This window comes from Pagrus major, chromosome 13 (assembly GCF_040436345.1).
Source record: "Pagrus major chromosome 13, Pma_NU_1.0".
In the NCBI taxonomy this organism is placed as follows: Eukaryota; Metazoa; Chordata; class Actinopteri; order Spariformes; family Sparidae; genus Pagrus; species Pagrus major.
This window is the reverse complement of record NC_133227.1, coordinates 481,638-501,619: the sequence shown is the minus strand read 5'-3', so window position 1 is coordinate 501,619 and position 19,982 is coordinate 481,638. Positions and strand designations below refer to the sequence as shown.

General features: G+C 39.8%; 3 protein-coding genes across 4 annotated transcripts; 1 reads left to right on the top strand and 2 right to left on the bottom strand.

Annotated features, from left to right (window-relative positions):
- The first annotated feature begins 928 nt into the window (after window positions 1–928).
- abhd11 (abhydrolase domain containing 11) lies at window positions 929–6,747 on the top strand. The gene is made up of 6 exons (XM_073480138.1): window positions 929–1,181; window positions 3,113–3,248; window positions 3,597–3,770; window positions 3,948–4,118; window positions 4,664–4,845; window positions 5,570–6,747. Exons 1-6 carry the CDS (start codon window positions 1,057–1,059, stop codon window positions 5,703–5,705), a joined length of 924 nt encoding a protein of 307 aa, XP_073336239.1. The 5' UTR covers window positions 929–1,056; the 3' UTR covers window positions 5,706–6,747.
- Window positions 6,748–7,724: 977 nt separating this feature from the next.
- On the bottom strand, window positions 7,725–12,157 carry bicdl2l (bicaudal-D-related protein 2-like). The gene is made up of 6 exons (XM_073479825.1): window positions 11,454–12,157; window positions 10,762–10,881; window positions 10,518–10,676; window positions 10,047–10,123; window positions 9,790–9,910; window positions 7,725–8,659 (listed from the first exon to the last, which is right to left on the bottom strand). Exons 1-6 carry the CDS (start codon window positions 12,000–12,002, stop codon window positions 8,309–8,311), a joined length of 1,377 nt encoding a protein of 458 aa, XP_073335926.1. The 5' UTR covers window positions 12,003–12,157; the 3' UTR covers window positions 7,725–8,308.
- A 2,256-nt stretch (window positions 12,158–14,413) lies between these two features.
- Window positions 14,414–18,302, bottom strand: sumf2 (sulfatase modifying factor 2). Of its 2 annotated transcripts, none has more exons than XM_073479411.1 (9): window positions 18,086–18,302; window positions 17,478–17,622; window positions 17,273–17,387; window positions 16,649–16,693; window positions 16,417–16,567; window positions 16,035–16,090; window positions 15,512–15,596; window positions 14,903–15,044; window positions 14,414–14,797 (listed from the first exon to the last, which is right to left on the bottom strand). In XM_073479411.1, the coding sequence occupies exons 1-9, from the start codon at window positions 18,165–18,167 to the stop codon at window positions 14,695–14,697; spliced, it is 924 nt and encodes a 307-aa protein (XP_073335512.1). In that variant the 5' UTR covers window positions 18,168–18,302; the 3' UTR covers window positions 14,414–14,694. The 2 variants fall into 2 exon arrangements, with proteins under 2 accessions (XP_073335512.1, XP_073335511.1); XM_073479410.1 differs by having other exon boundaries at window positions 17,478–17,625; window positions 18,086–18,266.
- Between the last annotated feature and the right edge of the window lie 1,680 nt (window positions 18,303–19,982).

The window sequence follows — 19,982 nt, the reverse complement described above, 5'->3', positions numbered from 1 at the left end:
CATGTACAGTGAATTTGTCAATTTGTTTTAGTCAATATCACTCCTTGCAATAAGGACTTACAGGGTGCAGTCACTTTTCGGCAGGACCTGCCAAAAGGTGACTTTCTAAAGTGACTGTCTAAATATGGTATTACATCACATAAGTGACTACTTGCAATCCAGAGTTACAGGGTGCAGTCACTTTTTGGCAGGCCCTGCCGAAAAGTGACACGGTGACACAGTGATATTGACCAAATTCACTGTACATGCACCTGGCACAGAGAATGTTATGCAGAATGTAAAGGCAATCCGTTACAGTCAGCCTACACTTCTATATATACTGCATTATTGTATTCATAATTATGCTCTTAAAAGTACAAGTTATCCAAAAAGTTACTTAAGTAAATGTAATGAAGTAAATGTAAATCGTTATTACCCACCTCTGATAGCACTTACTAATTTCTCAGTATGTGTTATATGATTGCTATCTAATGTGACGTGAAACACTCCTGCATTCTTTTCTGCATTGATTTCCTAATCCTCGTTATAAAATCACTGAAACAGGGATATTGAATTATGACTTTATTTGTAGATCAAAGCGGTGTAAAATCACATTGCAACAACGATAACAACAACAACAACAATAAAAGTGGCAAGGTAAAGCATCTACCCTCATCAATTGTTGACAACTAGCCTACATTATGGAAACATCAGGTTACTTTTTTTATCTGCGCCCTTCTTTTTCCGTAGCCTCTTCACTTGGGCTACAGGAAAAAAAACATTTCTCTCGGTGCTGCGTCTGCCAGCTGACCCGTAGTAGACCTACGCGTTTTTCGGCAAGCAGTCTCTTCTCGGCACTACGCCTGTGCCTGCGCGACCAAACTCAGGGAGCAAACACCCGATTTGGCGTGCGTCCTACGTCACGACGCACCATCAGCTGTTGCCTCCCTTCAATCTCGACCTCCGGGGCGCTCTGCTCTCTCTGCATGCACACTCACCGAAGCTCTGCTGTCATTCTGTCCGCTTTTAAACGCACATGCTGCTAGTGGACCACCCGGTACCGGAGCATATGCTGCCATGAGTTCTTTGTGTCGCCTGATCCAGAGAGGACTGCTGAGCGGTCGGCCGGCGTGTCGATTATTCCCCGGACAGCAGGATGCGTGCGGGGTGGCTCCCACGGTTCGGACAGCCAGCTCATCCAGGTATCCCTGCTAGCTGCCCGGCTAACTGATGCCCTCTGTCTGCCTGAGGTGTAGCGGTGCTGCTGGGTGGACACGACGGTCCAGTATTTACCTTTTAAAGCTGACAGCTTGAAACAACCGTGTGAATTTGTCGTCGCCGGGTCGAATTTTCATTTACCGTCAACTTTGCACTGTTTACGTAAATGACATTCAGGCGTCTGGTTAGCAAGAGGAGCAGCCTGCTGTTTAGCTACCATCACAGTCAGAAAGCAGATTTTAGATACGGACTACATGTCCTACTTTATCTTATTGTGTTGTGAAGCGAAATAAAACACTCATTTCTGTCGTGTATATTGGGAATATTGTATGCTAGGCTACATGTATGCTAAGTTGCCAGTTTGCTAGCTAAGCCTAGCTGAAATTAATGCTGTCTAATACAACGCTGCTGTAGTAAATCCTACCTGCATCACTGTTACACTGTTTATTTTCAGTTCAACTGATTTAGAAATGAATTGTTTCAACTTGCTGTAATATTCCTTCATACTGAGAGGTGTATCTCAGATTAGATTAGTAGATTTGGTAAAGAAATGCAACATTTACCAAATTAATAGGGAAATAGTAATAATGTAAAGCAAGTATTAAGTGCTTCTATCAAATTAATATGGATATAACGAATATTTATTGGATGTACTTCCATTACTGAATAACCAAGGTGGCCCCAGGGGGCAATAAGGTATGAAAGGTATGAGTATGAATATTGTCTTATGATGGTTTGTTAATTCAGTTTATTCAGTCAGGGAAATCAATTATTATAGATTTTCTCTTCTGATTAAAATGTCTTCCCCAGACCTACATAGTGCACCTTTAATATTTGGCCCAATCTCAGTATGAAGCTAAGATTTATTGCAAGGTTGTACTATAGACTGGTGTACCAAATTGTAGGGCAGCTGACTGTATGTGACATAATGTATTGAGGTTAGGTGTCTAAACAAGATAAGGCAATCTTAATATATTGGCTACTAAGATAATGTTTAGTTTTGGGAGATAAACATATATTGAATACACCTCTAACAGTGCACTACAACACATTACAAGCCCTAGGGTTCAGTGGTGAATCTGTCAAGTTCATCGACAAAAATACAATTTTGACAGCTGATTCATTTTTTAAGTCATTTTTCTAGCAAGTGTGCCAATTGTTTGCAGTTTTCTGCTTCTCAAATGTGAAGATTTTGAGTTTTTCCCATTTTATATTATTTGTAATTGATCATCTCTGTGTTTGGGACTCCTGGTCAAACAAAATAAACAATGTAAAGATTTCACCTTGGGATCTGAGATGTGTGTTTTAAGTAAACACATCACCAAAGCAGAATTAACAGATTTATCAACAATGAAACTTGACTTGGCGAACAAAACTTGAAAAATAAAGGTCTACAAAGGCAGTTTTTAATCAGGACTATTGTATTGTTTTTCTTTGTCTAAGCGTTCATGTGATTGTCTCCCTGTTTACTCTTAGATTAACATCTGTAGTGACTAAATAAATGTTTAATATCATAATGAAAGAAAAATGGCCTTCCCTGCACTCTCATAACAATGAATTGCGAAGTGAAATGTTCTTTTCTACAAAAGCTTTCCTCAACTTAAGAAAGCAATGTGTCTGTACCTGTTTTGTGTATATTGTACCAGTAGGTGGGAGTAAAATAATTCTAACCAGTTAAGTCATAAATCATTATATAATGCTGCTACAGTGTTTCTTTCCTGATATTTTATCTGAATAGGGTAGAAAGACACTCTGCAAATTCCTTTTCACTGTGAGTTGAAGTGATTCAGTCCAGTCATTTCCTCTCATCAGTCTCTAGAGTTTCATTACTTAGATTTATGTATGAATCGTGACATTTTTACCAAAAACACAACTGGAGAGACTCCAACTAATCAATCTTTTTTTCCCCCTCCAGCCCAGTCAGCTTGACCTATGATGTCTTTGATGGGAAGGGAGAGAGCACTCCCCTGGTGTTTCTTCATGGCCTTTTTGGCAGCAAATCAAACTTCCACTCAATAGCGAAGTCCTTGGTGCAGCGCACAGGCCGAAAGGTAATGCAGTGATGAAGACATCACACCTGTCTGTTGTTACATCGAAAACAATTCATCTTTATGTGTTGGCGTTTGTTCTCAGCAGACCGACTATAAGACCTCGTACAAAAGCAGGCATGGGAACGTACAATTAACCAGTGTGTGGCCAGTCATTTGATACAACTCCTCAGCAGTCCGTTTGTAATAAATACTGATAGGTAATCTGCTCTTTGGCATGCCAGAAGGAACCCTTCGCCTCATGGGTACAATACAGCCTTTGTTTATGCTGTCACTCATTAAAAAGAAGGTTCCGCTCAGTTGCCTCTTTCCCCCCGTTCCAAGTGTCCTAACTGTCCTTTGTCCAGTTAGGTGCTGACTGTAGATGCCCGTAACCATGGCAACAGCCCTCACAGCCCAGTGCTGACCTATGAAGCAATGTCAGATGATTTAAAACACCTCCTCGCCAAGCTGCGCATCGAGAAGTGCGTCCTCATCGGCCACAGCATGGGAGGGAAAACAGCCATGACGACCGCCCTGACGCAGGTTAGCTGTCGAGAAATGTCATCAGGAGTTGATCATGATGCTACAGTCCTGAGCTCTCACCATGTTCATTCCTGTCCTCTCTAAACTCACTAATCCTCCTCTTTTCTGCACCTAGATGTCCTGTTTTCATTTTTGTCAGTCCCATAATGAGGTCAATCTCTCTGTCTGTGTTTGTAGTCTGGTTTAGTGGAGAGGTTGGTGGTAGTGGACATCAGTCCAGCACAGACATCCACACGCACCAACTTTGGGTATTACATCCGGGCCATGCAGGAGGTGAAGATCTCCAGTGACATCCCACGATCCACCGCCAGGCGGATGGCTGAGGATCAGCTACGCAAATTGGTCAAGGTCAGGACTCCTTTTAAATATGAATATGTCGGCTGTTCTTCTGTTAATTAAACCTGGGATGTTGGTTCGTCAGGAGTGCATTGTATCTTGTCCAGTAGTTTCCTGTATCTGGTATTGAAACACCTGATGAATGTTCTTCTTTTGGTTCTGTTTTTCATCCCTACCAACTCCTGTTGGAAAAGTCTGGCTCTTTAGCTGCAAAATGTTTAATTTCATTCACCAGCTAGTCACTTCATGTGTCTGTCTGCTGTCCGGTTCTGAGCAGGTAGCGTACAGTCAGTTCTTAGCTGCCTCCAATTGCCGAAATGAAGCTATGAGATCGATGAAAATGAACCAAAACATTAAAGATGTAGACCATAAAACCAAAACAATGAGCCAGGAGATGTGAATAAGGTTAAAGTCTTTGTGGGTTCATCTCTTGAAACAACCCCCTTCACATACAAGTAGTCATGCTATCCATTGTTAATACAAAGATATTGGTTATAGCCTCTTTAAAGTCAAACTCTGAAGTCAGTGTCGTCATAAAGTGTCCCTCCCTCCCTCAGGAGCGCTCGGTGCGTCAGTTCCTGCTGACTAACCTGGTGGAGCAGAACGGCCACTATGCCTGGAGAGTCAACCTGGAGGCCATCTCGGCGCACCTTGACCACATTATGAGCTTCCCCAACTTTGACACCGTCTATGGGGGACCTACACTGTTTTTGGGTGGAGCCAGTTCTGCTTATATCAGGTACAATACACTACATATCATAGCTTAAAAACAAAGAAAACAAATAAAGAAATTAATTGGACAGCAACAATTATTCCTGGGTAATTAAATAAAAAACCTTGAGAAAATACAGTGTAATAAGTAAGAAAATGACAAGTAATTGTGTTGCAAAAAAAATAAATATGCAACTGAAAAACCACCTTTACCTTTTATTGTAGAACTAATCTGATTCACTCAACGTCAAAATTAGGACAATCCTATGAATAATAAAATCTAAAATTATACTTGTTACCTCAACCTTCGCTTAAACAGTCCTGTATCTCCATGCTGGTACCATTGTATACACTTTTTGAGTCTTTTTTGTCTTTATTAGAGAGGATACAGTTGAGACGGACAGCAAATGTCTAAACACAACAAAAGTCCTCAGCTGTTCCGAAGATTATGAATATACATTGACACAAACCCCTCGACCACCATGATGCCCTAACTAAGAATGGTTTTAGCCTTAGAAATCTATTTTTACTGATATACATTTTAATAATTATATATAATGTGTACTTGTGCAATGAATAGGAAATACAAATCACCATAAATGTCCCATTCAACATCTGAACACACCAGCTGTGCTTTGCATGTATCAAACTAATTCTATTTACTATTGTTCTTCTTTTTGTCTCCTCGGCCCTCACACCATTTTACCTAATATTCTCACTCCTCCCTGTCTGTGTCTTCGCTCCTGATCCAGCTCTGATGATTACCCAGAAATCCAGAGGCTGTTCCCTAACGCTGACATCCAGTACATCCATGACGCGAGCCACTGGATCCACGCAGACAAACCCTTAGATTTCATCAGCTCCATCATCTCCTTCCTGCAGTCCTAGCCGCCTCCTGCACTCCGCCTCTGAACTTTTTTTTTTAAATGCTCAGCACTTCTGAGCGCCAGCAGCTTCATCAAGAGCGAGCGAAGTCATTAATGATGCTAATAGATGCCAACACTGGACCAAACTCACCCTTTTACAGCAGTCAGTTCTTACCTTCAAACAAACTTAGATTATTGTAGTGTAGTTGAGCAGATGGTGTTATTAGATTTGCTTTTTTCATTGGTTTTTAGATCAGTAGGTAGAAAATAGCAAAGAAAATATCTCCAGTGTAACATATCGGGGCTGTACTAATCCAAAGAAACTCTTGTTTGCACAGTGATTTCTTTATGTCGGAACATTTATGCCAGTATAATAGCAAAGTGGCTTTAGGTCAAGTACAATCTGGGACCGCCCAAGTGGACCAGCAGTCAAATAGTTGGATATGAACGTTTTTGACAGCACTGGAATGAAACAAATACTTAATATCTGTGCAGCTCCTCTGGGAGAAAAGTGACGAATGTGCAAAGCAAAAATTGCTTCTTTGCAGGAGGGAGTTTGGTATCATGTGTCAGGAGGTTGGAGCTCTGCAAATACAGACTTTATATGTACAGATAGTTTGTTGTAGGAACTTATTTTATTGTTAATAATAGTGATATATTGAATATTTTGGTCTGGATCATTAGTTCTCATGCCCTCTCCTCTGTGTATGTGCTGTGTGTTGGAGACGAGGATTTACAGGTCAGTTACTTTGTCTGAACTCGAGGTCATCGAGAGCACTGGTTATATTTTTTTTCGTCTATGAAAACCAAGCTGAAACTCTCAAATGCAGCATTCACAATCGGTTTCCTGAATATCTCAGGTTACAACTGGATATGCTAATTATTATACACTTATACTATTCCTGTGCCCGTCTGACAATAAGCCGTGGTAATGTCTTGTCTTTGTAGTTGGTCGATGTTTTGATGAAACATGTTTTACTGATTTATTATCTGTATCTCACTTATCTTTACAACTTAAGGCGCAAGGCTGTATGGGTATCTGACAAATATATGCTGCAACAATGTATGGTGTTATCTAATCGTAATGATGTTGATATAATTTCTGTTTCCATGGGTTTGAAGAGTACGGTCCACAGTAGTGAAACTGCCATCTGTATGAATAAGCAGGGTGTTGTACATTTGTATGTGCCTCTTTTGTGGAGAGCTCCTTTTCCATGTCTGTAAAACTTGACATAAAGAAGAAAACTTTTATTCTACAATAATAACTAGCGGACTTTAGATTGGCAGCTGGGTTGCCAGTTCTATGTGAATTTTCTCACACAGAAGCTCAACAGATGAGGGTGAATCCCTTCATGGCGCTAGGTGTTTACTACAATCAGTGTTATGTTTGTTTGCTGTGAAGTCTAAAAGGCTTTAAATTTTCAGAATTAAGTTGAGTGAAACTCTCCTAATTTTATTCTTTTTGTGAAGCTCCGGTTAGCGGAGAAGCATCCCCTCATCCTCCTCAACCACAGGGCAGATTTGTCCTGTCGCACAATATGAATAGATTGTTGGTGGGGTGGGCATCGTGGACATTTGAATGCAGGCCCTGCTTCAGCTTCTGTAGTGTCGCAGAGGGACAAGAACATGAAGGGTAACTCGGTGTCAACAGGATAGAAAAGTGAATATATTTAATCACAGTGAGAAAGCTGTTTGAAGACTGTAATCATCTGTTCAGGATTGTAAATCGTTTCACTATGAGCATGCCTTTTCTCTTGTCATCAGGTGTAACTTTGCTGTGCTATATACGTCTCAGTTTGTTGAACATGTTGCCGCAGTGGTGGCGCTCCTTCTAGATAATGCCATATATACATTTTAAATGTGTGCAAGAGTCATATACATAGGAGTGGATTATATATTATTGAAAATGTACAAACTAATATTATACAATAAAATGGCAAAAAACCTGCAGAGAAGTTCATTCTTTTTTTTTCTGCGCAGCAAACGTGCCAGTGTCTGCAGAATATACTGCAGTCTGACTCAGCCAATAATCTGAAGGCGCTTTTGCAGAAGAATATCATTTATTTACAACACGGCAACTCACAATATTCAGGAACTCAAGTGTAAGGCTTTACAGCATTCAAAAATACATGTCTCATTCATACTCACAGTTATATGTCACACATGCAGTAAATGAGTCAAAGATCCAACGCATGTTTTCCCAACAATACTTAAAGGAATCCCACAAGACATCTTTTAAGACAAAAGATTAAATACTCCGCTTGTTTAGAATGATAATCTGGTCTGATATGGATTTTCCACAAAAAGATTATTAAAATTCCTCCCTGGTTTCAGAATCTATAAATATTCATATAAGAAGTGCAGCTGCTGGATGTCTCCAAATTCAATGAAAGGTCCATTCTCTGTTAGTATGCACTGAAGTAATACGTGTTGCATAGTGAACCACAATTGTTCAAAGCTAGTCACACACAAGATGCACACAAAAACAGCCCCTTAGTGTCGAATGTCTCTGTTCACTGAAGCTCAAACACCCAAGTGACAATAAACAAAAACACAGCCTAGAAGAAGACTTTAAATTGTTGTGCATCAGAATTAATGTGCTCCAAGTGCAAAGTCATCACTGTTTCAATCGAGTGATACGACCTGGAAGCCGTTATCACTCGTGCCCCACTCTGAATCCTGCTCTCCTTGCCGACTGCTCTTGCCCCTCCTCAGCTTGTCCATCCAGTTGCGCTGGGAGCCGGTAGGATAAGGCGCGCTGGGAGTGGGAGCAGCAGAAACCGCAGATCTGGAGATGAAGATTTGGCTTGAGTTAACTGTAGAAGGGGCTGGTGCTGAGGAAGGGATGGTGGACGGCCGCTGGATGGGGGGTTTGTTGTATCTCCTCAGGATGCCCATGCGAGAGGGCTTCTTCTGGGCCTGCTCTGCCTGCTGCTGAGCCAGCACCTGCTGCTGCATGAGCAGCTGAAAATCCTCCTGAAGCAAAGAGAAACAAAAAGCTGTCAGAGCAGAGATAAATGTGGTGAGAAGACAGATTTTTAACCTGTGACAGTGCCATCTCTTATACTGTTGTGTAAGTGACTTTACACAAATTAGGGACGGGTGGTTATAAAAGGATGAGAGGGATGATAATGCATTTCTTCTTTTTACTGAAGGGGCGGAAGACTGATTGTTTTAGGGGAGTACTGGAGGGTTATTTAGTTTTTCATTAATACAAATGTAGATTTTAGCCATCTATTGCAAAATGAATTTAGAAATAGTAGCAAATGACATGTTCAGTGTTGTAAAAAGTACCAGAAAGTCATCCTTGCTTGTAGAAGTAAAGATATGTGTTAAAATGTTTTTTGTATTTTCAAACAGTTCAGTACTTGGATGCAGGTAGACTTTGATTTTTATCAATGAGAAGATGCGTTTTCAGATCAGTATACAGACTCAGTATACAGACTCCAGTATACACCATTACCCACCAGTATCAAGGAATTCAAGATGACAATCATATCCAGAAAAGGATCCGACCAAGATACACGTTTTAACTGTGATGCTAAAAGCTCCAAACGGCCAACACTTTCTGCAATTGTGCGATATGCTTAAAATCTTAACATTTTTGTTAACCACAATAAAAAAAATCACTAGGACACTAAATCATGCAAACAGAAAACTTCTTGCAGTGGTTTAGGTGACATCAGTTTGTGCTCTCACCAGTAAACAATGCTTGCAAAGTGCAGTGTAGCTTCAGTTTAACGCTGCAGGAGCTCAGCAGATGAACACACTCAGGCCAAAACCCCGTGGCGGGATACCAGCTGGCAGTACACGCTGCATGTGCTGATTATAATCTATGTGTGAACTCTAACTGAGTGTTTTATGGGTGAACACATTCTGTGAGTGTACACGAGCGTACATACACTAATTATATCGCTTGTGTGTCAGTGTGTCCTACATCTACCAGACTTCTTGGACCGAGTTGCACATATTTGAATTATTCCACTTGCTCTATTTTTCTCATTCATATTCCAGTTCCTTATTTGTTCCGTGATCACACCTTTCTCTTCTCACTTTATCCTCTTTTGTTTTGTGTCTGTCAACCATTAAACTCGTCGCAGGTTTACCTTCCAGGCCTCCACCTCCAGCGACAGCTCCAGACGTTTCTGCACGGCCTCCAGCAGCTGGTTGTTCAGCGACATCATCTCCGTTTTACTCCGCAGCAGCTCCGCCTCCATCGCCTTCTTCCTGCACGGCGGAAACAGAAAGAATGACACATTCCTCAGAATAGACCCACATTTAAGAGCTTCCCCTTTTTGTCCCCCTGTAAATCTTGAATCTCGTCATTAAGAGGAGAGGTGAGCGTGTGATTGTGTGTACTCACTTCTCTATGGCGTCATCTCTGTCGCACAGCGCCTGCTGGAGAAGAGCACTGTCCCCTGCTCCCTTTCCAGATGTGAACTTTTGAAAGAACAAGCAGAAGAGGCAGGTAAGATTTTATCACAGCTCTTTTTGTCATCTGCCTTTAACACTCCCTATCTGGGATTCTGGTCTAATCCCACACACACCTTGTGACTTTCTCTAACGAACAGTAAATACCAGACAGACTCAGATCACTGTCACAGTCACTTGTAAACTTGTCAGGCCACATAGCTGAGCTTTAACACCTCACAGTCTGCCAGGGAAACAAAGAGGAAGGTGATTCATCAGGTCCTCTTTGCTTAATTTAGGACTATTTCCACAAGTATGTGCAAAGCAAACATTCCTCCAGGTAACATGCCCACTAAAATAAACTCACACTGAGATTGCAGGATGTAATAAGGGTAGGGAGCTTTATTTTGGGTGTTGCCTTTACCTGTTTGGTGTGGCTGATTGCCAGTTGACGGGCCACTTTCTGCAGCTGGACCAGGGCATCGTCCAGGTTGTTCTCCCCATGAGAGGGTTCATGTTGGGTGGACGCTGGCTCGGTCAGCGGGCGCAGCAGCCGCAGAACGGACAGAACCTCCTCTGTGACCTGAGATAGAAATGAACAGAAATAAATTATAATAATCATAAAGCGGTGTGCTGTAAGTACACTGCTGCATGTGTGTAACTTTTACCCTCTCTTTTGGTTGGCTCCATCCCACTCCTTCTCTGCTCTCCTGCAGTTTGTCCACCTGAGCCTTGAGTTTGATGCTTCGTCTCCGAGACAGCTCCACCTCCCTGCGCACTTCTTTAAGCTGCAAACAATAAATGTCATATCAGTGCATTTTAACGGCCTACTGCGTAGATAACCGCAGGCCCGCACACAGAAAGTACTCTCTCATGACATTTTTACACAATGTAAACAGAAACTGCTAATCTAGATTCCTGGGTGAGACTGTGGACAGGAAATCCAGTCGTGCCGGCTGAGATGAGATTCAACAGTTTGGATCACCACAAATATACACAAAGTACATACCTTAGGTAATGAAAGCGATTCAACATTTCCCGTTAACAGTGTTTCCTTTCTCACACCCAAGACCACAAATAAAGCCCTGTGATCATCAGGAGATCATTTTGATCACAATGTAATATGTTGAGGGAATGATTTCTTGGTTTTCTGGAAACAACTCTGCATCTTTGATTTTGTGTTTTTTGTAAGTGGTATAAGTGATAGTTAGAACCGTCTCCTCCCTCCAAACCACAGGTTTTATTGTCTGACAAGCCTGTTTCTGGCAGATTAGATTTGAATTCATGCACTGTACTGGAAAAGAAGATTCACCAACAACCTCTCTCTCATTCTAAACAAATATAAAGTTTGTAATCCTACCGTCTCTGAGACATGTCCCACTGTCCGACGTCTTGCCAGTGGCCTCCCGCTCCTGATCAGGTCTGGTAAAGACCCGTCCTCGTAGCTCCTCTGGAAGGGGCTCCCACCTTCACCGCCTGCTGATTCTGAGGACTTGCCTGTCCCCTTTGAGGCTAGCTCACCCGGAATGTCTTTCTCCTCGGACGGTGAGGTGCAGGTGTCCTCGTCCACCAGCTCCTCGTCACCCAGATCTTTTAAATTCAATTCAGTGATGAGGCATGTGTTGAAAAAGGACTGTGAATCAGCACAACGTCCTTCTTCTAGCCCATCAGAGACCAAATCCTGCTCTGCATCATCTTCAGGTTCCTCTGGATCTTCTGGTTCTGTTGTAGCCTCTTTTGGTTCTGGTTTCATGAAGAGAACTGTAGGTCGGTTGGATGGATACAAGCTCCTGAGCGAGCCTGACTGTCTCTCCTCCAGCCTGTTCAGAGAGGAGAAGAGCTGTGGACTGCTGGTCATTCGAGGTCTCAGCCTCTCGTTGAGGGCTGAGAAAGACTGATGGTATTCCATGATCAGCTTGTCAGAAGTCGCAGGCAGAAGAAGATTCACCTGAACCACCTGGAGATACTGTCAAGTGATGTATAAACACGAAAGAGCAAGACAGCAAAATAAGGAGCAGGGAGGATTCAAAACAGAATGTCTCCAGACTGGTTTTTCCTGAACTGGCAGGGACACGGCATGACATGATGTGATGTCACTGGAGGCTGTGGCTTCATGTGGCCCGTCTGGGTTAACTTCTTCCTTGTCAGTCGCTACACAAACACATGACGCGCAAACATACCACAGCTGCAGGGGAACAAAGGGGGGAGGTCTTTTTGAGCCTTTGGGCGCAATCAGATAATCTAGGCTTGACGCATGATACCTGATTTAAACTATTCTTTTATCTAGCGACGCAAATGTGCGGAGCAGACGGCGGGAGATGGTAACACAAGAGAAAACAAACAATAACTTTTTTTTTTTTTTTTTAAACTCGTACAGAGTCAAAACCACAGGCAGTTATCTAGTCATCAGTTTATTTGTGGAAACTAACAGCTTTGGGGAAAACACCAGATGCAGTCATTTCTTGGGTAATCTTTTCTGACAAACCTCCCACACACTTGTGTAGAGATGAGTCAGTGACACATCAACACGTCTGATTTATAACTAATCACATGGCGATGCACCGGAGTTGAAGGGAGAACAAGAAGTTGTTATTTCTTCGAGGCAGGTGTGAGTTCATTTGAAGGTTGCCATTTCACTGCCAATCAAACAACTTGTTTCCCGGTTGCCAGTTTTGATTAATTGTGTCTTGTCATGTTATTAATTATCACTTGCACATAATATCACGTAATCTGATTAAACTAACTGTAATTATAGACCTAGTTTTTGTCCTGGTGCAGCATGTGGAGGTGGTTCGTGTTTGTGTTGGGCGGATTTACATTCTGAAGTGTTCTCCTTACCAGTGGGCCTCTTAAAGAGGTGTACTAAACTTTTTTTCAAGAAAGTAGGTCACCACTTAACAAGCCATTGTTCAACACGTAGACCCAGTCTTCAAAGTCAAACTGTCGATTATTACCCCTCTTCTCCATTATCATCTCCATTTATTTTCATTGTATGATAAATAGGTCAAACCTAATTAGTTTGTAGGAAACCGTGCCTGTGCCTGTGATTATAGATTAGGTGCTTTCGTCCTTACATCAGGAAACCTTCTGCCAATGAGGTGAGAGAATATCATTAATATTAATCGTTTGTTATTATAAGATAAAAAGTCATAATTAAGAGACAGTAAGTCAAAATTAGGAGATAAAGTCATAAATAAGAAATGAAAACAATCACAATTATGAGAAAAGTCTTAATTATAAAATAAATAAACATAATAATGATTATCATCATAATTATTAAATAAAACTTGCATAGTGTACTTGCTGTTATGTGTTTTTTGTTTACCTGCCCAGGTACAACAGATGCAAATTAGCTGCTTCCTGTCTCTGGTGCAATTACTTTTAATGGTGTTCTGTCCCTGTAGAAATAAAAAATAAATTAAAATAAATAAAATAAAATAGATGAAGGGTCATAATTACAGTGGGAATATTTTTTTCATGAAGTTTCAATCTTTTTTTGTTTTCTTTACGGGCGGAAATGTTGCTTCTAGACTTCCACACTTGTAAGTATTGAACAAACGAGATGTTATCATTATATAAACGACATCATGAGGCCAATTTTAGAGGCTGCATTTCAAAAACTGCTTCAAATATGTACTGTGGAGGTGCTCAGTGAAATGTGGGGATGTTCAGATACAATGATTACAGATGAAAATAGAGAGAAAAAGTCAAATTTAAAGTAGTTTTGCATTATTTACATTTAAAACAAACACAAAATAAAAAACTAGGCTACATGTTCAATGTACAATTGCAATAGTTCCAACTCATATTGTGCCTTAAATAAAGTAAATATTTGACAGTGAAAACATAAAAGCACATTCCACTTCACTTAATATGTCTGGATTGTGTGGCTGGGAAAAGTGCTCCATCATTCCTTAAGAACAGGCACAAGGTTTGTCTTTATACAGTTACTTGATACTTAAACAAAACTGGAGCTGTGATTAAACTTCTTATCTGTGCTGGTCCACAGAATCAGTCCAAACAACCACTCAGTCGGCCACTCGCGATGAGAAAGTAAACAAAAAGACAAAGACAGGATTAGAGGAGGCGGGGACCAAAAGAACGGACCAATTTACTCTCCAGTCACATAAAAACGCTCGACAAAAGACCAACCTAGCGTGTAGAAGGAAGACTAGCAATCCTGACAGTGTCCTATTTCTTCCTTTCACTGAGACATTCCAGTAACTCTTTTCAGTCAGGACTGCGTCTAGTATCAGCGTCACGCTTTTATTGTCTCGGTGTGTGAACAACTACGTTATGGAAAAAGGAATAACAAGGAACTTTATTGTGAATTTTTTTTATTTCTTGCATGTTAGGTATTAGTATGTTTATGTGTTCTTTATCAAATTCATTTAAAAAAAACTTCTCCACAGGAGAAATACAGTTTGTTTCTACTCTCACATCTTCCCGTCACAATCATCACTCATTAATATTCATTGTTAGTCATTAATATTTAATTGGTCCCTGATTTTTCACCTTAAAAGTCATCAGATCCATTAATAACTCCTGAATCATCATTGGTTCAAATCAACATATTGTCCTTTCTGACTTTCTCTTTGTTGCTACAGTTCATTTTTGTCCTTTTTCTTCCCTTGTTTCTGTCCATCGCTGGCAACACACCTGAATCCCAGGTTATCAGAGGCGGAGTCGGGAGTGTTTCCCATCCTGATGGACACACAGTCAGAACCATCAGTTAGTCAGGACTGCAGTACAGTAGCTCTGCAGGATCAGAACCTGAAATGTTGTGTTTTCTTCTTTTTAATAACTCACCTGGTGGTGATTCGTGCCTTATGATTGGCTGAACCGTCCACTGTGTCGATCCAGGAGCCACCACGCAGCACAAACATTGGTTGTGCTCCTGGAAAGGGTGTGGACGTCCATTCCCATGTGTTCCCCATCATGTCGTACAGTCCTGCAGGAAGAATCCACAATGTTGGTTGATCTAACAGATACATATTTACACCAGTCTTTAAACTAAATACATCTCTATTACCATGCAGCACTTCTAATCTTATATGATCTCATAAATGTTGTTTTTTACTGAAGAAATTCAAACTCAGACTTTTAATATTTACAATATTAATTAGGTAATAATACCAACTCAGAAATATTCATCTTTTTTCTGAATAAACAAGCTGTTTTCAGAACACTGTTTGAAGCTAGAAAGGTGGCAGGGTCCGCCACATATAAAAAAAGTAAAACAGTATGAAACTGTGTTGTCCTTTAAGGTCAGTTTGTTTATTTACTCATGAAAACAAAGAGTTTGTTTATTTTGTTTGTTTAGGCATTAAAAAAATCAGACGAGGAAGATCTTTCTCTTCTGATTAACATTTCTTCCCCAAAACTACAGAGTGCACTTTCAAACTATCAGACAGTTACCATAACTATTCTGAGGAGGAAATGCTGTGACAGGAGAGACACCGTGGTATCCATCCTCCGCAGTGTCTCTATCTGGAAACGATCCCTAAAACGTACAGAAAAAAGATTTACAGAGCACGTTCTTCATTTTAAGCCATAATAAAATACAGTAACTATACACAATATATATTGGTATTCACTCATTTAAAGAGTAAAGTTGTACCCAACACATTATTTTTACTGCAATATTATTAGAAAAGTATCCCAGTTAATTCAGTAGTCCAGTTAGCAACACAATCAAATCACCAAGGTCTTTAACAACAAACAGATTCCTTTAGATGGGTAAGTCTTATAAAGCGTAATTTATTTTAATCTAGCATATTCATCTGAAGAAAATAGTGTCATAACATTCAGAAATGAGTCGAAAACTATCACACATGTCTGTTGAAAAACAAAACCATATCAATGAATCCCTTATCAAAGCAACCTATGGGGACAATAAACTGTGCCAATGCAACGGCAGTATGCATTTTTGTAGGCTAACCTGCCACAGGTTGCTTCTGTTGGCCTGAAACTTGTTTCCCCAGGGATAAGCCCGACCTGGAAAGAGATAAGATGACAGCAAACAATGAAACTATATACTAATTATAGAGCCGGGTGGTCATGAAAACAAGTTTTTCCTCTTCGATGCATGCAGACACTTCTCCTCTGCATCTGAAACACGACCTAATCTGTTGTTCAGAGCTGCTTACTCCATGGAGCAGACTGATCAGAAGCATCTGTGTAAATTAACATGCAGTTCTAGCTCTATTTAATGGATGACAGTCAAGATTAGATGCAACAAATCATCAAAAAGGTGCAAAACTCCATCATAACCATGAAACATACAGCGTATACTCTGTATGCTTTCAGTGTAGACTGTGTACCTTGCAGCCCTCCACGTGCAGCCCACTCCCACTCCTCCTCAGTAGGCAGTCTCTTGCCCTTCCACTGGCAGAAGGCCTGAGCGTCGTTCCAGCTCACCTGAACCACCGGGAAGCCCAGGCGCTCCCGAATACCTGAACCAGGTCCTGCAGGCTGAGAAGTAGAGGGTCAGTGAAGCAGAAGGCAATACGGGCATGCTAGGAGATGTGCAAGAAACAATGGAAAGCAGCTCACCTGTCTCCAAAACACTCGTTCTACAGGCAACCACCAAGGAGCAGACTGGATGGAAACAATGAGAAAATAAGTCAAAAGTAAAAGTTATTCACAAGACTGCCATACAAATATACACTGCGGTCCGTACGGTCTATAGTCACATGAAAACTGATTTTATTTTCGTTATCTGATCCATTTGTTTTTTAAATAATTAATTATTTAGGGGGGAAAAAATGTAACTAAAAATATATATTTCAAAATGTCATTGGATTATAATCATTGATAGATTAATATACACATCACTTAAATGTTGAAGCTCGTAGAGGTTATACCTTAGACCTTATATGATATTGTATCCTATTTTATATGTTGATATTTTGTATTAGTAATATGAATATGTGAAGTGACTAGTAACTACATTTAAAAAATAAATGTTGTGGGAGTAAAAAAAACAAAATTCACTCTGAAATGTGGTGGAGTAGAAGTACACACCAACATAAAATGGAATAACTCAAGTAAAGTATGAGTACTTCAAATTCACACTTAGTTACAGTATTTTCCACCACTGTGTCAAACTACAGCAGCAGGTCTTAATAAATGATGATGAATAAATGATTTAAATTATTAATTAATGCTCAGTTGTACCTCAATCCTCTGTGTGACTTTGCTCTTCAGCTCCTCTGTCACAAAGTCTTGAAACACAAAACTCCAACCAAACGTCTCAGCCTCAGTTTTGTACTTCTGTGCTCTCACAAAGTCTCTGTGATGAATGAATGAACGATTCACTGCCTTTGTTATATTATTCAACTCATTATCAATCATTTTAATATCACGCTTCAATGTTTATTACCTGAAATCGCCATTCGTGACAGGATATGTGTCTATTTGAAAAGGCAGCAGTTCAACCTCTTTGGACGGGGACTCTCCATCTCTCCCATCAGCCGCACTGGTTCCCATTAACATCTTCCCTCCTGGTATGTTCAGCATCTCATCTGCTGCTGGGTGTCAGGAGGAAACTCGTGTTGATTCAAACACACTTATATACCTTATGTCAGTGGTTTTCAAACTTTCTGTGTCCAAGGCACACCAAAGGGCAAGCCAAAATCTCAAGGCACACCTGTATTCTTATCTGTGCAAAATAGCCTCTACAACATGTGTTATCTAATCACTTTAAACACGTTTACTTTTAGTTCCCTGAAGGGTTTTTAAAGGATTTTTTAGGCTATAGATTTTGCCTCTGTATTTGGAAGTGAATGTGTACAGCAAAGGATATAGTAAATTAAAAACTAATTAATTACTTGTTGTATAGCTGTGTATTTCAATAATAATCTATGGTTTTAACAAATTCCCAAGGCACACCTGGACTTGCCCCACGGCACACCAGTGTGACTCCCCACACACTATGGGAACCACTGCCTTATGTACATTATGTTCAGAAATTAAAATATAGTTTCTTACCGGCCACTGTCAGTAAACACAGAGCAGAGATCCAGGACGCCGCGTTAACGTTCATTTTTGACAAGCTAATGTTAGCTAACATTAATTTGATATTACGTTTATTTATACATTTATAAATATAAGTTTAAGAGTCAACTAGCTAAGGAAATTCCTAAACTTCGATATAACATGTTTTTACGTGTCCCTGTCGGACAACTTTTACCGTCGCAACGGAAGTGAGTTCAACGTCAAACGCGTTCCGTGTCAACTTAAAGGTTCCGCTTTGTTTGAAACTAAAACACGCAGGCGGTCATTTCCTTTTTATGTATTTTTCTCTGTATGAAATTATACTAAATATGACACAGAGTTGTACTGTATTAAATCAACTAAAACCCTGTCGAAAATGACGCGAACCTTTTGAAAAAGACAATTAATCACTGCAACTTTTTATGTCGAAAATATGAGCAACAACAATCCCTTTTAAGTGACGCATTAATCAAAAACGTGCGAGATTAAAGACAATCAGCTGATGAAACGAGTCCCCTTTTTCTTATGTATTTCTAAATTTATTTTCGTCATATTTCAAAACCTTCAGGAAGATATACTACTGTATACGTATTTTTGTGTTCTTATGGTTCAGTTGAATTTAAAAAGGTTCAAATTTGAAAATAAATGTACAAATTACTTGCATACATTCTCTTTTTGAAGACCTCATCTAAAATTTCTGGATTTAATCCTACAAAACAACTTCTGCCCTGAGGCCAGAGGAGACAGTTGACTCCCTTTTGTCCAACTACGTTGCCCTGAGAACAGAAAAATACGACTTCTGCCCTGAGACCAGTTTTTTCTTCATTGAAAATTATTTTAAAAAGTTCAATTGACCTTGTTCACTGTCATGCTTGATTTTTAGTGCCAGTTTCTTCAACAAACAATGGCCTGTGACTGTAGAAGCAACATAGTCAGGTGGTGTAACTGGTTTGTGTCAATTGGTGTAACCAGTATTTTTCATAAAAATATTATAATACACAGGAAAATTCATGTGGAATAAGATGTAATCCTCTATTGCAATGTATTAACATATTTTTTAACAGTTTATACATAATTTGTCAAATATTATTTAGAAAACACAAAGTGTTTTCAGCATTTGTCCTGCTCTATATTACAAAAACGCATACTTTAATTTAAAATAATCCTAATAAAATCTATTTTCATGTGATATTTTAAAATTAAGTAACTGTTTTTATAAGTACACTTGCATACACTCTAGGTGGAAAGAAATATTTAATATTTCTCCTTTTGTTGTGGTTACACCACTTGACATTTTCAGGGGCAATCAGTCTTAGCTTTCGTAAAAAATAGTTCAAATGCTATTTCAAATTACATGAAACCAACATAAATACAAAATATAAATTTAGGAAACCTGATGCAAGCTTTTAAAACAATTTTTTAAAAACATTTTTGAATTGATCATAATGCAAACCCTTATTTGTCACTGACCTATATCCAAATTTAAAAACCAAGCGCATCAACAATAAATTGATTGGGTTTAAAAAAACAAAAAAAAAACAAAAACAAACATGCAATATAAAGAATTGGCCACCTGTTGAATTCATACTCCAAACAAATAAGGGGCAGCAGCACAAGAGTAACCGTTAACTGTAGCTGCCTTTAGCTGGTTAGCTCGATTAGCTGTGCATCTAGTGTTTCAGACTGGGAGGTCGAAGCGCCAGAGTATTTATTTGTTGTTGCTGGTTCTTTCTTTGCCGTGAAGCACGTTGTAACCCTGTTTAGAAAAGTGCTATGTAAGTTAGTTTTTAACTAAAATTCTTTGTTTTAGTCCAACTAACTTTCCATCTCTATGTTCCATATATCTTCTCCAGTGGTAGAAGAAATATTATAGACCTGTATATGTGGTGTA

Bases quoted from the DNA above. Each gene is read 5' to 3' on its own strand.
- abhd11 (XM_073480138.1), top strand. From the start codon at position 1,057: ATGAGTTCTTTGTGTCGCCTGATCCAGAGAGGACTGCTGAGCGGTCGG. The intron at 4,119-4,663 runs GTCAGGACTCCT...TCCCTCCCTCAG, and splicing joins AGCTACGCAAATTGGTCAAG to GAGCGCTCGGTGCGTCAGTT. The intron at 4,846-5,569 runs GTACAATACACT...CTCCTGATCCAG, and splicing joins GCCAGTTCTGCTTATATCAG to CTCTGATGATTACCCAGAAA.
- bicdl2l (XM_073479825.1), bottom strand. From the start codon at position 12,002: ATGGAATACCATCAGTCTTTCTCAGCCCTCAACGAGAGGCTGAGACCT. The intron at 10,882-11,453 runs GTAGGATTACAA...TATTGTTTGCAG, and splicing joins TGGGACATGTCTCAGAGACG to CTTAAAGAAGTGCGCAGGGA. The intron at 10,124-10,517 runs GTAAAGGCAACA...TTCTTTCAAAAG, and splicing joins CAATCAGCCACACCAAACAG to TTCACATCTGGAAAGGGAGC.
- sumf2 (XM_073479410.1), bottom strand. From the start codon at position 18,167: ATGTTAGCTAACATTAGCTTGTCAAAAATGAACGTTAACGCGGCGTCC. The intron at 17,388-17,477 runs GTAATAAACATT...CATTCATCACAG, and splicing joins GTCACGAATGGCGATTTCAG to AGACTTTGTGAGAGCACAGA. The intron at 14,798-14,902 runs GTGAGTTATTAA...TGTGTCCATCAG, and splicing joins AAGGCACGAATCACCACCAG to GATGGGAAACACTCCCGACT.